An 18552-nucleotide genomic window follows, 5' to 3' on the forward strand; every position below is an offset into this window, starting at 1 on the left:
TAGTACAATACATAATTAAACAGCCCACATGCAGAAAGAAAAGAAAAAAAAACCACACAAAACAAAAAAACCCATGTGACTTACAATGAATGTAATCTGATTTATAATTAAGAAGGATTTACATTAATGATTGTCAGTAGAAGGAATTAAACAATTCTGCTAAATTGTTCATAAAGAGCTTTCAGGGGGCTGAAAATATGAATATGAAATATGGAATTAAACACATCTCTGACACATTAATTGCAGATAAAAAGAAAGTGTCACTTCTTAAGCAGGGTGCAATAAGGAAACAATGACTATGGAGGGAATCAGTCATTTGTTTGCTGGATGCCCTTTTTCATGTTAATACTCAAGAAAAACAGAAAATCAGGTAAAGGTATTTATAAAAAAACATTTAACAGATGCATATGAAGAATACATGGAAATCAAGCCATTCAGACATTTTCCAGGGCTTGTGGAATTGTTGTGGTTGAGTTTGTTCTTGTTTTGTATGGTGGTTTTTGTACTGTGGCTTTTTTTTTTTTTTTTTTTAAACAGCTTTCTCAAAGAATGAGCACCAACACCACTAAAAATCTCTGTATACTTTAAAGGACCCAGATTCATTCTTGTTGGAAAAGACTTCCTTTAGGTCATTCTAGTGAGAAAATAAGAATTCTGTGAATGCATCAAGCACAATGGAAAATATTACCATTGTATATAGACTGCAATAATACAGTAAAACACAATATTCTTTGAATTATACAAATCTGATCTGTAGTTGATCTGTAGTTTCTGAATTTCTTTCAGATGCAATGCCATATTTAACTTAATAATACTACAACGGCTTCATAGTTACTGATAATATAATTGCTGTTGAAGAAAGCTGAAATGAAGAGGCATATCAGCAGGAGCTATGAAGAAGCCAAGGATGCGAAGGTGTAAATAGAGGATTTTGAAATAAACATGAGATACAATTTTAATTTAACAACAACAAAAAAATTGAAAGAAATAGGAAAATTAAGGATAGACTCCACAATAAATATCTTGAGATGAAAAAGCATTTTTCCCCTTTTTTAAAAAATAAATATACAAGACCTTTACAAAAAAATGAATGTTTCAATTCCAGAGCAGCAGAGTTCTGCAGCAAGATTACTGGGGCATAACAAAGCATGCAAGCTATAAATAGGTAACTTTGGCTTCTTGTTCTTCCATCCTATAATTGACAAAGACAGTAATGTAGGATAGCTATTGAAAAAGACTGTTCTCCTGAATGTGATACAAATTTTTGAAGATGAACAAAATTAGCATATATACTTTTCAAAGGCTTTTTAGCTACATCAGGTGAAATCCATATACATTCACATCTGTATTTTTGTAGAACATGACTGCTAGGAAAGGTAATCAGGTTGAGGAAAACATAACCAGGATACATAGTAGAATCCAGATTATCTCCATTATCACCACAAACATTGCCTCAGCAGAAAAAAAAGAAACCAAACCAAAATCCAGTCAAACTTATAAATGTGTATTACCTTTGCAGAACTTAATCAGCTTGACGCAGTTCAAAACTTGCTTAGTAGTAAAGTTTCTACACCAGAAACTTAATCATCATACATACCAACTAGCTGACGAGAAGCTGGCATCACTGTCATAGTAATATTAATTTTCTGTAATGAAAAACTTGATTCTTTCTAGAATTGTCAGTTATGACCAGCTTGCTTAACCATCAATTTTCAAAATTTATTTCAACATGGATATCTGACCATTTACTGAATATGAGCTTATGAGTTTAACTTTTTCTTTCTGCAAATCTGTTCATTTTTAAAGAGTTAAGTTTATTAACAAATATCTTCCTCTCTTAAGTATTTATTTATATGAGAAGCTAATATTTTGAGACAAGCTCCAGAACGTGCATATTATGGATTTTGTGCTGCAGCCTGCACAGATCAATTTGCCTCAAAACATCACTGAAACTAAAAGCATATTTCAGCTGAAGATTCACCACTGAAAAAAAAATACTGTATTGTATCTCCTTTGGAGTGGTTCATTTCTGAGTTTGCTCAATAGTCTAAGACAATATTTCAGCCGAAGATTCACCACTGAAAAAAATACTATATTGTATCTCCTTTGGAGTGGTTCATTTCTGAGTTTGCTCAATAGTCTAAGACAATATTTCAGCTGAAGATTCACCACTGAAAAAAATACTATATTGTATCTCCTTTGGAGTGGTTCATTTCTGAGTTTGCTCAATAGTCTAAGACAATATTTCAGCTGAAGATTCACCACTGAAAAAAATACTATATTGTATCTCCTTTGGAGTGGTTCATTTCTGAGTTTGCTCAATAGTCTAAGAGAGAATGCCAAGGACAGACTCCAATATTCTAGGATTAAAACATTTCATTAAAAAAATTTTAGTGTGGGGAGAGGCTAAAAATGCTCTTTACTCTCTCTCTTGAAGAGGAAAAAAAAGGAAAGAGGCAATCCTTAGCTGGAGCAGAGGAGGGGGGAAAAAAAAAAATCAAACACAGGTACTGTTAAAGTCCATCATCAGAACATAGACAGCAAAGACATCTACTGTTTGCACATCATGACATGACAAAATTTGCACATCAGACTCTTCTGGAAACTCTGAGTATTCAATAAAGCAGGTGAGAAGTTTTAGAGAAGGCTAACACCTGAGAATAGGCCATGAAAAACTCTGTATACCAAATACTTTGCAAGACAAAGTCAGAACTTAATCAGTAGAGTATAATTCACATTAAACAGGTTAACTAAAATATGTAACAAAAAAGGAATGTAGATGTAGATTACTTAAAATGGTTCTTACCTCATGGTTGTAATCCAATATTCCTTTTAAAATTTTCTTCAGGTTGCTTACCTATTTGACAAGAAGGAGGAAATGCAATAAATGCAGGGAATAAATTTCAGAGAAATGATCATAAAGTAGGCAATCACAGAAGAATCACACAAAAGAATCATACAATTACATCTATTTGCACGATACGACTTTCTGTTTGAGAAGTTTAATTTAGAATCATGGAAATTATGCAATATTGCCTTATGATCAGACTTCCAGACCTGATCACAAATCTTTATTAATTGACAGAATACATTTAAATTTATGAAAAACATCACATTGTCTTGGCTTTAGATTAGACTCTAAAGCATGAACCTTTTTTGGAGTACTTGTTTATCTTAGGATTATTTTTGTATCCAGAAGTTGAAATATTCTTTTCCTCCCTTCTTCTCTTGAAGTATCCTAGTGATTTACTTTCTGCAGAAATAAACCTCTTCTTCCAAACCAAAACCAGCTACTGCTCAATATCCTCCTTTATTCCCAACCTATGTAAGCTTAATTTATTAACTTTCTCATTAATTATTCCTTAGTTCTTTCATTTTTGTTCGCCCCCCTGTCCCCCCCCCCCAGTTCTTTACAATTAAAAGTCTGTCTTACAGTATCAAGGCAAAACTCAAATTTCTCACTGATACCTTCACTACCATACAAAGATCACTTCTGTTCACTTGCATAACCAATGGCATTGGTTAACTGTCTCCTGCTGCATAGAATCTATGCCACACTTCCCTAGTACTGAATTATCAAGCATTGGAACAGGCTGCCCAGAGAAGTGTTGAGTCACCACCCCTGGAAGTATTTAAAAGACATGTAGATGTGGTGTTTAGGGACATGGTTTAGTGGTGGACTTGGCAGTGTTTGGTTTACAGCTGGACTCGATGATCTTAAGGGTCTTTTCCAGCCTAAATGATTCTGTGATTCTATGAAGTCTATAAACAGGTTCCTCAGAGTGAACCTGACTGAATTAGGATTCACAAAGTGCTGTTGCTGACAACAGTAGCCACAGCAGCAAACTGTGGAACTGTAATGAAGGGAGAGCAAAAACTCTCAAATCCCAACTGTCTTTAAAGCCCACAATAACTTCTATATTCTTGATTACATTCCAAAAATATCCAGCTAGGAGATTCTGTCCACTGACAGAAGTCATCTATCTTCCAAAAGATCTGAGGAAACACTATAGGAAACATGATACTGAAATGCACGGACAAACTCAACACTTCAACACAGTCAACAGCCAAAATGAGGTGATGAAAGCAAAAATCCAGTCTCTTTTCTAAGAGAAACTCAAGAAAGGAACAGGCTACACACACACTAAAAGATTTAGCTTTGAAATCCACAGTGATAATGATCTGACTACCTTATTCCTATTAATCCACTCCCTTTTGAAAACAAGTGGCGAAAGCTGACCACTTAAGATATAAGAACATCCTGATTGTCTTCATAATCACTGAACTTTAAGTCATACAAGAAACAAAAATTGACTTGCACTTGAAAAGTGACATATCAAATATTCTGGCAACCTAAGATGAGAACTGGAGATGCTACATGATAGCAAGTATATAACAACATTTACTGTCCCTCCCATAACAGCATAATAATTAGTTTACTTTCAGGTTTACACCTTCTACTCCCAACCACATACTATTTCTGTAATATTACACATAACACATCATGTTTCTGTAAGAACTATCTTCTAGCTGTCTGCCCAAAAGCAATCACCACCACCTCTCAAAGGCTATGCACAATCATAACCAAAGTCTGCAACAGATTTAAGAATTTAAAGAAATGTAAACAATTTTATTTTGATGTCAAATCACCACAAAGAATACTGCACTGATTGTAATATAATTTTCAAACTTGATTCATTAAAATCTTCCAGTTTGTAATTTACCTGAGTCTGTTGCAGAAAGTGCCACAGAAACGCAAAGGCCATGCTGCAGAATTTAAGTCCAGTTTACCGATGAGAACATTGTGAGGGACCTTGAACTTGAACATAATCCCAAAAAATGAGAAACAAAATGGAAAGTACCCACCTACAAAATACTTCTTTTCCCCTTTCCTTGTAAGCATTGTTTGAATTAAAATCCCTTAAACACAAAGAGTTATCTTCCTCCATATAACTTTCATAAAGCTTAGAGTTGAGATGCTGGAACAAAATCAATATTGATCAAAATCTGTCATCAAAACTAACATACAGGGCAGCATCCTCAGAAAAAGAAAACAGCAAGCAAACTGAAAAAGAAATCTGGTCTTTGAGGTCCTATTTTATTGCACTGTCAATCAGCAGTACTAGGATAACTTGCTTTCAAGAGTTTACTGTACCATCTTTGTATCTAGCACACAATCAGACAATTATAAGGCTAAAGCAGCTTCTTTATAGACTAGCTTATACTTAACAATGATCTTCAGTATCACTCAGAGGGCTCTTGATTTTTTTTTTTTTTTTTTAACTTGTCTGCAGTGAATACAGTTACATGGTTCTACTGCCACTGGCAGAGAATCATCATGGGGAAACTACCACAGATGTTTCCTATTTTGACATTCAACTCAGTAGCTTCAGTAACATTTCTGAGGTCATAGTGTAAGTTCTCAAAAGGAAGACTTCAAACCGAGAAGAAAGAACAGCACAATAAAGCGTTAAAGACAACCATTTACATCAGAATTCTAAATCACAGCAGGTGATGGCTGTTCAGAATTTTTTTCTCTTTTTCTTAAGCACATGGGGAAAACCTAACTATAAATAGTTAACAAAGACCATTAAATCATGCAATGATGGAACACAACAGAGAGAATTTCCAATATCGATCATGACTGTAAAGTGCTGTATCATCCTTTGGAGATCAGCCCATGATCAGATGGGATGTTTATTTGCTTCCATCAGCAACCCAACTTCCTCCTTTTCCATACAAAGCACATCTGCTACCCTCCCAACCCCTTTCACATCCATTCCCTGCACCCATACCTCTGTTAGAAAAGACATGAAACTTACTGGGGGGAAAAAAATAGTGACAACTGTGCTTTATGCCACTTCAAAAGCTGTTGCAACTCACAATAGATGGATTATTAATTATTTCTGATGAATCTCTATTCATTTTCAATCTCTTTTCCAACTGTCACTTCCTGTTTTATTTCCTCAATCTCATATGACCAAGGAGAGGACATCCGCTTTGAACTAATGCATCCACAAAGGCGACCTGCATGTTATCATTCATTCTCTGAACACCTAAATTTCACTAATATCCACAGCAGAGCTGTGTGGATGTTCCTTATGTTAAACAATCATTACCCCCACAGTTTACAGCCGTCTTGGCTGTCACATAGTACTAGTTAGCACCCACTGTTCAGTATGAGACTGACCCTTATTACACAGCATTAATCTGATGAACTCACTGGAATGGAAGCAGAGATGATGTGCCCTGGGTTACTGAAGGCAACAGATAATCTGGCAACACCATACAACTTAATGTTTGTGGGGTTTTTCTCCTATTTTTTTTTTCTAATCTGTCATATGAAACCTCTATTTTTATTTAATTACAATTTACTTACTGGTTCCAACCTGAGGGTCTGTAAGGGTAGTCTGTCTAGATTTCTCTCTTTGTGAATATACTTGAGCAACAAAAGGAAAGCCTGATGAAGTGGACAGTAGAAATGCCCTTAAGCTTGTGATTGCTGACAAAAAGGGAGCATGGGTTTTCTAACCTCTTGTTTTCCCTCTAACATTTTGGATTTACCTTTATATCACATGTATGACTGAAATCTTGTTTGTGCTGAAGACTCTGTGTAAATGGACTTATCCTTCTACATTTCAGGTCCTGAAGCGTCTGAACGGGAACCCTAATGTTCTGAAATGCTGTTTGACAGTATCTTTCCTGGGTAATTGTGCACAGACCTATTTCCTTTCACACAGGTTATAATTAAGAACCTTATAACCTCTGGAAGTGTTGCTAGGGCACACTTGCAAGTGGTGAGAAAATTCTTAATCAATCAGCTTCACATATCTCATTAAGCTACATATTCTTCCTGGCTGCACTTAAAAGAGGCGGGGCAGGGGGAAGGAGGGGAGAGAGAGTGTGCATGCATCATTCCCACCACATACATTAGGTTTCTGCTCTAAACTGCATTCTATGGGAGCCTCTCTCTTCACTGATTATAAATGGACCCTAGAGAGAGACTATACCACCAGCTTTAGGGGTTATCCCACTCCAACCTGTCTTCTGCAAAAAGAAATCCCCAAAAGAACAGATACAGACACTTCCTTGAGTTAAATAACAAGAAAAATAAAATTAAATGTGGCTCTGAACACAGAGAGCATTCCCACATTAAACTTACATTTGGAGACATTGTTGACTTAGGAATTAAGGGTATATCGAAACAGAATTAAATATATCAGTTGCTAATTATCTTTTTGACGGAAATTAATGCTGGCTTACAATACACCTATAATCTCTGCTTCTTCCTTGCAGAAAAACATTCACATGACAGGCTTCCACCCTTATCAGAAAAAAAACCTCTAAAAGGCTGCTCATGAATAAGTGGTCCCTTCTCTTGCAAAGGAACAAGAAAGTAGCAGAATGATACTGTACACTGAAAACTAGCTTCCATTACTCCACCAGTCAATCCAGCTTGTACTGTAGAAGAGTTCAGCGCAAACATAACTGTACTACTGCAAGGAGTCAAAATTAATTCTCAAAAATCAGGTTTGTTTACTTAGATTACAGCACTAAGTAGTCTGTGCTCTAATTTCATTGGTTATTCCATTTTGCAATATTGTATCAAATGCAAGGCATTCAAACTGTACTAGTTGCAGAAAGTCTAGTGGCTCCTATTGTTTGAACGTGCTATTCAGTAATGGAACAAACACAGCTTGCTACTATAAACATCGATAAAATTGTACTTTAAACTCTTGCTGTAGTCTGAATGCCAAAGTGAAAAGTCCAGAAGAAAAAGTCAGAAATCAAGCTGAACAATGTATTTCCTTCCTTTCCCAAGCTAGGTACGACCACACTGAAACGGGGGGGTGTCAGTTTTATCGCATCCCTCAGTCAACAACTTATTCTGTAATTGCCAAAATTGACATGGGTGTATCAAATCACTAACTGTTTAAATTTCTGTTCTGTTACTGGTATTCCTGTATGACTTGACATTGAACTATTCTTGTTTCTTGATTAGGGGTTTTCATTCCTGCAAAATTTTGGCAACAGAATTATTTTCTATGCTGTTTCCCATTTTCGACAAAGGCCTTTTTATCTTCAAAATGTCTTCTTCAGTGTGAAACTAGTGTGTACACAGTTTAAACTCTGGCTATATCAAAGTGTTCAGTTGTACATCAGGAAAGAGATATCCCTGCTTTTTTTTTTTTTTACCCACAACATAAAATTGCAGTTGAGGCAGCAGTGAGAAGTAGGTTTTTGTTGCCCAAAGGGAAAACAAACTGCTGTGTACACTCATGTATGCTATGCCCCAGAAATTTTAACCACAAAGAAGTAACAACATGTTTCTCTACTAAACACAGCAGACAAGGATCTGGTCAGCTGTAATACACAGAATGCTTGCTGAATGCTTCCTACTTTGCAAGTCCTCTGAGTTCTAACATTTCCCTTTTTCTATCCTGTGCATTGCTCAGTCTCTCAAGTCAGACAACCTGCCCTGAAACCAAGAATATAACAACATCCCTGTGAATTTATATATTTGTTTTAAACCGGTACAGCAACAGGAAAAATATCTTTAATAAGACTGCATTCTTGCAGTTATCAGAAAGTGAACTGCTGAACAAAAAAAAATCATGAAAGCTGAGCCATATATTCTTGTTTATTCCCCATACAGGACAGCATCCACTTCAAAGTTAACAACTGCATGATTTTCTGAGAATCTGTTTCACCAGTGGTTAGGAGGGCCACATCAGGCCTACAATAACCTCTGTTAGGCCATCCTAACCACTGTTCCACAAAGTTGAACTACCTGCACATTCCATCTTGGTTTGCTTTTTTTTTAAACTTATTTCCCCTACTAGTCTGGCTCCTTTATGTGGTTCATAATACCGAGAGCTTGTACAAGTGGTGACTATTACACCGTATGGTATCGGAGGCAAAGAGCAATCACGTTTAGCAACAAGAATATAATTCAGCTCATTATCATGACTTGTGAGGTAGTGAGATAACCCAATTACCATTTCTCATGGTGCTTCTTAAAATATGAAGGGAAATCTATATCGAGTCACGCAGAAGTATGTTGCATACATTTTAACTCTAGTGATAAACAAATAGAAGTGCACAGATTGAAAGTGTTCCTACAAGCCAAACTATAAATGATGGATTGACTGATAGACATTTGAACAACTAGATTACTAATAGTGTTTACTCACATACAAAGAACAACAGTTGGCAAAGTATAGGATTACTTTACTGGTTACAAAATAAGAGTTAAAATATCCCATTTGTGCCTTTTAGTGTTTTTCATTAAAAGGGAACTGGTATATGAAAAATGTATACAAAAAGCTGGAGCATACATCTCTTAAAAAAATAATCAGCCTTTAGCTCTTATTTACATGTATGTATGAAAAACAAGAAGGAATGACATCAGCAAGAAACTGAAATTTGACCTGATGTTTTTCCAACCTCAATCACTACAGAAGTTACTAGATTCCTCAGCTTTTTTCTTCTTTTATTCACACCTGCTAAGACTTAGTATCTGCCAGATTGGTAGGAGACACAAAAAAATTTATTCCTTAAGCTCCATATGAGAGTTACAGAAGCTGCTGCTCTGCTCTCAATCAGCTGAAATGCTATTATAACAAACAGTTTGCAATTTGCTGTTCTCCAAATTTAACAGCCAAGACTTCAATATTCCTTAGAAAAAAGCCACAGAAATATTTTAGAGAAAAAGAAAACCTTGTATCCAGCTGTTCACTTGCAATTCCACATGCTGCTTTGAAAAGTTCATTTAACTGCTCTACAAGCAGCAGAACTAACAGAGCTGTTCTAGGGATCACGTCTTTTATTCACCAGCCAGTCAGTATATCCTCATCAATGTACCCACATTTTTGCTGGCAGCCCTGGTAGACAAAACATTCTAAAGCAGCCCAGAGTTGCACACAGCTGGCCAGTCAGCATAGACCACAATGACAGGTCTGCTAGCCAAGTCAAAACATACACAGCAGCAGTATGCTCCATCCTTGTCTCAGGCGGCACTTATCTGTGTGTGCCTTCTATGCAGCCCGTGATGTTGATGAGCCTGTAAATAACTAGAGCATTTCACAGTCGTAGCCCTTCCCCATATGCTCAGAAGGGGTTTTGGTGGCTGCAATAAAATGGTTTTATAGCAAACATGAACTAACAGACAAACCATCACTTTCTGTTTCCCCAAGTAGTCAAGCTGGAAATGGCAATGTAGAAGGGTACATATATCATTCTCTGAACAAAACTGCTCAGAAACTACACTAACATCTGCATGTGAAACTATGTTCTTCAGGTTTTATAAACCAACATACTCCTCAGCCATAGCACTGTACATTCTATTGCTTTAAGGTTTGCAGAGAAAGTACTAGAATACCAAGTGATACAAATGACCCAGCAAATAGACCATGGTTAAAAAACGTGCCAAGTACAAACAACACACAAAAACCACAACTTCCTCTTCTAAAGCTCAGTAGTTGTGCAGAGCTGACAAAGTAAAAGAAAATAACACTTTGCTATTTACTTAAATAAATTGCAGAATAATAATTCTGCTATTTTTATACAGCTGTTTCTCAGAGCTTTTTTTTAATGCTACTTTCACACTTTGCATTTAAAAAATCTTTCATTCAACATTTGAAAAACAAAGAGAGGTAATTGATGCATAAAATTTATTTTAATATTTTCCTTTTACATTTTTAATTTTATTTATTTACAAACTAAAAATGTCTTTTCTTTGCTAAACTTGTGCAGGACTATAAAAACATAAAAACAAGTAAGTGTAATTAAAATGGTCTAAAACTCAAAATACTGTACTATAAAGCAAGGTCTTAACCTAGAAATATGCTAATATTGAGATACAATATTGTATTAAGAACTGAAATACAGATTCTCAGACAAGCAAAGTAAAATACCTTTAGCCTCCAATTATCTCCTACTTCTGTTTTGATCCTGTTCAGCCAATTTTCATCAAAGTAAGCTGGATCTCTGAAACACAAAAAATGTAGAGTATTCATTAAAAACAGGTTACAAAAACAGGTTACAGAGGATACATTAGTGATCAAGCCCCTATCTCAGGCTGAGGTTATTTAAATGACTACCTCTGTATCTGACACATGGCCTGTACCATAGTAGTTCAGAATCCTGCTACTCACATTTCTACAGCCTTGCACTCTGCTGACAGCACAGCTCCATTTGTGTGCCATGAGTAGCTAATACTTTTGAGGAAGCTGCTGTACTCAGAATGCATTTTGCCAGTTTTTCCCTCTGTAAGTTCTTCTTCCTCTAATTTATCAGCTGGTGCTGGAGCAATTTTTGCTTGCATTACTTGAAAGTGTTACAAAAATTATTACTTTTCCACATATTATGGATCCCTACTGCAGTACACTGCTTACAACTATTCACCTTCTCAGTGGGAAGCTTGAGACTGAACAATACATATGTTGTCTTTATACAGTAAGAAGAGTTTAAAAGTATCACTGAAGTTAAGTATTTAATACTGAGAACACACTTTACTATTATTTCATCTACCAAACACTATCGGTTTTTGCAAATCTCTTTTCATGGTAACCCAGACAAATCTTTTTGTGAACACCTTTCCTTAAAAGTTTTTCTACCTTCTGCACTTTTGACAAGGCAATCAAGATAAAAAGCAGAACACCTACTGTTTGTAGAGTATACTCCTATTTCTATAAAGTTCTTCCCTCTCTTCCTTTTTCTCACAAGCACCTTCCATAAGTTGCTTCTTCAAGACAACTCCCAAGACTCTCTTGCCCCCAAGTTCCAAGATCATCTAAAAGGCTAACTACTATTATTTTCTACTGTTCACTTAAGTCAAATTTTCATTATATCATAGAGAATTTTGAAAATGCTATGATCAGAACTAAGGAGAAAGAATGCACTACAAACAACTCGTTTTAAAGGAGTAGGCTAACATAATATAAAGAAAGGCTCATATTTCATCCAACATATAAAGTTGATATAGTCGGGGGAAAAAAAACCTGCCATTTTTTGTAAGCAGTCTCTTAAGAGTCAGTGTGGTAGGCCAGGTTAGAGTTTCATGTGAAGTATTCTAATTTCTGGACTTAGACCGCTGCATTTGCCACCAGGTACTATTAGATTTACTGCTGTATCCTCCACAGATACAAAGGTTCCAGGCTGAGCTCTTTTTTTAAGGGCAAGATGCCATGAGATCTTTTGGCAAAAGCTCAAGAAAACTATGAATGTGTCTGGAGATTCAAATGACATCTGTATCATATATGCTGGAAACCAGCAATTACATCAGTACTTATATTAGGGCACAGACTTTCTAGCCACACTTTGTACCTGATGCACAGTATCTCCCGCACCCCATCTTCCCCACAATGTCTTCTTCACAGTGCATCAAGGTCTGCAAGCAGCCCATGATACAATAGACAGCAATGGAGAGAGATCACAAACAGCAATGTTTCTCTTCTGACACATTCCAATTGCTATTTTTATACATTCTGTTACAGACTCTGGTGAAGATTACAGCATATTTCCTTTCCTCTGACATGGCATCCGCAAACATATAGCTGGAAGAACAGCTTTAATTACTAGTTACGTTGATGACTCCAAATTACTTCCATTCAAAAACAGTGCAGTTCTAGCACAGATGACAGAATCTTAAACTATGAAACAGAAAAAGCAGTGTCTTATCCCCATTTTCATCTGGTTTTGAAATAAATGAGCTTTTAAATGGCCTCTGCCCTCAGAAGACAGGTAAACCTAAGAATGAAATTGATTCAAATACATACAAGATCTACTAGAGATGAAGACCACTTACGTTCAGCTTTTACTTGAAACCAATGTCTCTCCTTGCAAAAAGTCTTAATTTGCCTAACTTCCACTCAATCACAACAAAATCATCTGGACAGTAATGAAAAAAAATGAGAGTTCAAGCCCCAGGTAGCACCACTTGATTTCATTTGAGGTGTGGAGTTCAAAAAGCACCCTAGTATCTTTCAGATGGGTCTTCTGGGAATTGCCAAGTGAGCCTTGCTTACAACAGACTTACAACTACAAAGTGTTTGTGCAGCTGAGTGAGAAAGCAGGTATGCCTAGTTACCTGTGCTTCACCAGCAAAAAAGACCAACAGGACCTTCTTAAGGATTGTACCTTATTTTAAGGATTGCACTTGGTGACTAACATCTTCAGCTGCTTCAAGGCTGCAATGCCATGAATATACCAATTCTTGACTTACCATTTCATTGTAAATCATGACTCTAAGAAGCAACATGGGTAAGCATAAACAACTGCCCACAAGCAAAATTATATTTGGACTGACTGGATGGCTAATATTGCATACCCAATTTTCAACAGCAAGGGCATCAGCTGAGGAAGAGTAACAAGATTTCAGGGTCAGCTCCAACTCGTTCCACTCTGGAAGGCTGTACTTCAATAGTAACTAAGCAGCTTTTTGCCTCTACTATTGCAATAAAAGTAACATGTGGACCAGCAACTGGCCTTCACTGTCTTGATGGAAGTCTCATCATCAGACATATATAAGGAAGGTCCCCAAGAATTAAGTCTAAACTCAGTGCGGTAGTCCTCTCCCACAGATCCCATTTGTTTTTTCTTTTTAAGTATACAAACCTCATGGAAGTATCCAAGGGTCCAGCAGCTGATAAGTAAGCCACTCTAAATCATCAACATGTAAGAGTGGTCAGAATAGTACCAACAATTCTCTTTACAGCACCTCCATGCAGACTACACACTAATTAGTAGCATATTGCAAAAACACTTTGCCAGGAATACAACAAGCAGAAAAGCAACAGGTTGAGTATCAATACTAAGCAAATCTAGAATGACCATCCTTTCCTCATCCATAAATCACCTCAGAATCATTCCTAGTGTGCCATTATAATTTCATTTCTGTCCTTGAAAGTCCGATTAAAGTTCAGAATTAATACCAACAGCAATGCTTTCTCTATATATCAAGCTAACAGAAATCAAGTCTGAAATAAAAAAATTTCCATCAGAATTTCTACAAATACTTTTTAAAAGGAGCTTCCAGACATTAGGTCATTCACAGCCCTTGCTACGAACAAGTCTCCCTCTGCTGAATCTTTGGGAATCATGATTAAATCACATTCAGAATTCTTTAACTCCCTTAGTCCATGTCATTAAGAAAGATGGTGTCATTTCTTACAGAGTTTGAAAAAGCATCACCTAAGCAAATACAAAAATGTGTGGTTGAGAACAGAGCAGCTGGATTACAAAACCTACCAGCTCATTTTGAGGAGCTACTGCACTACACAAGGGCAGAAGAGAACTGACTGGAGCATCATCATTACCATGAGATGACTTGTTTGAACCAAACATTTTGAATTGGGTAAGTTCTCGAACGTAGGTCCAAACTTGGACAATCTCTTGCACTGGATAACTTACCAGGTTTATAAAGGTATTTGTATATCAGTTGATTGCTGCCTAATATCTGAATAGTACTGCAGATAACTAGGACTTTTCTTCAGAGCACAAGATACTCATGCTGTTGTTAATGCTGTACCACTTCATGTGATGTTGTTTTCAGCAGTGCTCTTTTATACCATCTCCATCTTATTTTGTATGCAAATTTTCCTTTATTTAAGTGATCATCTCTCCACATCATAGATGCCAAGAGACAGAAATACTCTTCTGAAGAAAACCAGCCCACAGAGCATGTAGTATAACTCATGATTATTACTCATTTTAACAGTGGTACACTAAGCTGCTTTAAGAAATGTCTGTTTACAAAAATTTCCCTCCCCCAGCAATATACAAAAGCATGGCTTTTGTGTTCTGCATGTGTCAAAACATACACAGCATGCTGCAATGTATAATATAACAAATGAATAATTCATTAAGTGGGGCACAATGCACAGATGACAAATGAAAATATATACCATCTCTTACATTTACCAACGCCAGTATGACAGACGAAGAAAGAATTAAAACAAGAGGGACACCTGGTACTAAGCAGTCTCCAGAGTGGGATGAGAGGAAAATTTAAAACTGTAGTATAAAAAAGGGGATTATGCTGTTCTAGGGATACCAATGGACAGTGAAAACATGAGCAACATCAGTGAAGGCTACAAAAATAAAATTAAGAAAAGAGGATGCAATTCAGAAGCAAGCTATGGCACTTCTATCTGCTCTAAAAAGCATGAGCTACATGATTTTAGGCAGACAGTCTACTCATAGATAGTTCAAACATTTTCTTTTGCTTCCAATCTTTACTCTTGGAGTACAGCACTCCATAAAATAATCATCAACACTGACTGTGTCCAGGCATCTTATCTTACTGTATTTCATACCAATTCTAGTCAGAGGGACCAGTAAGCTTCACATCTGAACACAAATGAACAGTGAATCTTACAGTATAATACAAAAAAAGATAAGCTAAACCATAGGCTGAATTTCTTCCTCCAAGATAATATAGTTAGCACTGGAGAATTCCATTCAATGGTACTTTAACCTGAAATTAGAAGATAAAGTTTTATGATAAAAAGAAAGAAAACATCCTACAGGGATTTACCAACACCGATTTACTAACAACTGAATCTCTAATCAAAATGCTCATGCTTGGTTACATAGCACACATTTCTGCCATTTTATATCACAAACTACATCAGTGAAAAGCTTCTGAAGGTGTCAGTAATGCCCTCTGTACCCTTGTCTTCTCACAGCCTCTTCCAGCAGTTTTATTACAGAAAATTCTGCTGCATGAGTTGTTACTTCTGATGAATGGCCCTTACTTAAAAGTAGGCTGCTACCTTGACTGCAAAAAAATACTGAAAACAATGTACAAGAAATTGAGAACAATGTAAGGAGCTGCTGACCCCTTCTGAACACTTGACACAAGGCACAGATGTTTTTTATCAGCTGATGAATAGGCAATATTCTTCCTTTTTTTCTTTAACTGACAACAAATCCTACAGTTCTGTGTTGTGCAAATTTTCTGTATATCTAAAGCAACTAATTCCCTGAACTGGGGATCTCTTTGAAACTGTTCCTCATCATAAACTACTGTCTTAATTCCATCTTGTTTCCACTATCTCCTGCCCTCATAAGTACCAATGGACTCTTTTTATGAAGGTGGAGGTTAAAAAAAAAAATAGAAAGAATAGAGAGTTCAGACTTTTAAACTTTGAAGTTTTCAAGAAGAAATGCTATCCTTACTCTCCTATGGAAATATATCCAGATCACTGGATCACCCCAAAACCTTTCAATTTTCATCAATGCTCTACCTCACTTAGTTTGAGTTCTTCACTGACTGCATTTTCTTCATTCATAGCAAACTTTTTTTTTTTTTTACTTTTTTAAAATTTCTCACTGGATATATTAATCTACTCTTTCGGCTACTTTTTAATCATTAATTAATTGACTATAGTAAAAGTCCTGATGCACCCAAAAGTTGTCAGAATTCTCCCCTCCCACCTTCATGTAATCAACCTGTTAGTATTATTAGCCTCAAAGAACACACATTGATGAAGAACCCTAAACGGGAGGCAACTATACTTGAAACATGTTCCAGTTTCAAGGAACATGCATTACAGAAATAGTAGTTTACCCTTCTCAATGGAATAACAGTAACAGTGTTTAAGCTCTGTGTCTCCAGCAGAGACAATAAATTTGTCCTTTGAAGATTAACTTGTTGAGAGATTTTCATGTCAAAGCCACAACTGTTCAAGTTTTCACTGCAAATGACATCTGTTTGCAGTGACCTGGTGCTTTCAGGCTGTGCTTGGCTCTATGCTATTTAACGTCACTGCATGATTTTTCCAAATAACCTTGAACACCCAGCTGTCTTGCTCTTATACATTTCTACACCTGCAAAAATTCTCTTGTACATGGTTATCTTTCTTGGGACAGAGAGGGAGCCAGTGCTGCTAATATAAAAAGAAGGGTAGACTGGAAAAGCCTGCTCTAGACTTGCTTCATATCATTGAACATTCCCTGATTCCTGACTAAGTATTCTTCCTGTGGGATCTGTCTGAAGGAGCAAAAGGAGGATTTCACTGCTAGTGTCAAATTTGTTTTTGTTTTCAAGAAAGAATACTTAAAATGGCTTTGTCAACATGCTCCTGATCAGTTTTCTAGTCAACTATACAAACGCTGATCCCTGTATTTGGCATATGTTCCCATCTTTCACGTCCAGGGAAACTGACAATGTTTGGCTATTCTGCAGCCCTTGGTATCTACTTAAAAAATCAACTGGAGCCATCTTCTGTTACTACAAAAAAAAAAAAGCAATAATATTTTCCCTCAAAAATTGTTCATATGTTATCATTCCTGTTTTACAATCCAAAATCGGCTTGCTGCTGCACTTCAAAGTTTATCTCAACAGGAACGCAGTCAAGATTTAGCAATATTATTGCTAAATCTCTGCCCGAGAATCAATGTACTCATTGCACGAGTATGCAAAATGGTAAATCTGAAGCACAACTATCAGAAATTAAGACAGACAAATACTAATTTTGTCAAGTTCAAATTATTACCTAGGGCATAGAGAAAGAACTTTAAATTGCTTAGCTGATCTTTACACATAAACTGGGTAAACTAAAGAATTCCCGCATTCAGTGTCAGCATGGCAATTGCTCCAGGAAGTATTTTGAAATCATGCTACAGAAATGCAATATTTGTATTGTACATCTCTTTTTAAAACATCAGTTCATCAGCTGAAAACAGTATCTCAGAACAGTTTTCCTTTCTTAATATCAAGGCAAGGAGAAAGGCAGTATTTCAAGTCATGACAGTACCACACTAAAATAGTCAGTAAGGTTATTGAGGGTCCTTTGACACTGAAGTTTCATTTTGGTTTGTATCAAGGTATATTATGTTTTAGATGCAAATTCTGATTAGTCTTTGAACTAGTCAATCAAGAATATACAGTTATCAACTGTTGGCCCATCATTAAGTTAAGTGGAACCTGGAAGAACTACAGAAGTTCAAGACAGATAAATACCCATATGAAATATGTCACTATTACATTTTTTTCTAAATGCTCTGAAAACAGATTCACAGATGATTATGCTGAAATCCTGACTTACTATAAAGTTTACTGAACACACCATTTCTATGGTCACCACCTTCTTATACTCCAGCAGGGAAAAAAAGACAATATCTTTCCAATCCTAAAAAAAAAAAAACCAACCAAAAAACAATATCTGATTTATGTTGTATTTACCTTCAGACTTGTAAACCTGATGTTCAGACTTCAGAAAACTTGCAAGTGAGCTGATTTAAAAGCTGGGTTGGAAACCCCATTTCTACTAGGGGGGTGTTTTGTGTATGAGCAAAATATATTAAAACAGTCGAAACACTGCTTCAATTGCTCTGAAGCAAGAGGACTGCTGACATTACTTGAAATTAGTTTTGTTTGATGCAAAAATATGTAAAGATTGGATAATTCTTATAAGTGATGCCTCATCTTCCTCACAGAAGGAGAAATTAAGTACAGCAAGAAACCCTGCAGCATTTACATCTTCTTTAAAGTTTCAGGTAGGAAAGAATGACTGCTGTCTGCGTCAAGCCTTTAGGATTCTACGC

At 36.3% G+C, this 18552-nt stretch overlaps 1 protein-coding gene across 3 annotated transcripts in view; it reads right to left on the minus strand.

The window, feature by feature from the left end:
* HOOK3 (hook microtubule tethering protein 3) overlaps positions 1–18552 on the minus strand; it is a 98184-nt gene that overhangs the window by 61891 nt on the left and 17741 nt on the right. For all 3 annotated transcript variants that reach the window (XM_072859955.1, XM_072859953.1, XM_072859954.1), the window contains exons 3-4: positions 10917–10989; positions 2807–2857 (exon numbers count right to left, since the gene is read on the minus strand). In XM_072859955.1, coding sequence (XP_072716056.1) covers positions 2807–2857; positions 10917–10989 — 124 coding nt within the window. The remainder of the gene's footprint in view (positions 1–2806; positions 2858–10916; positions 10990–18552) is intronic.

Source organism: Ciconia boyciana, chromosome 4 (assembly GCF_034638445.1).
Source record: "Ciconia boyciana chromosome 4, ASM3463844v1, whole genome shotgun sequence".
NCBI classification, from domain to species: Eukaryota; Metazoa; Chordata; class Aves; order Ciconiiformes; family Ciconiidae; genus Ciconia; species Ciconia boyciana.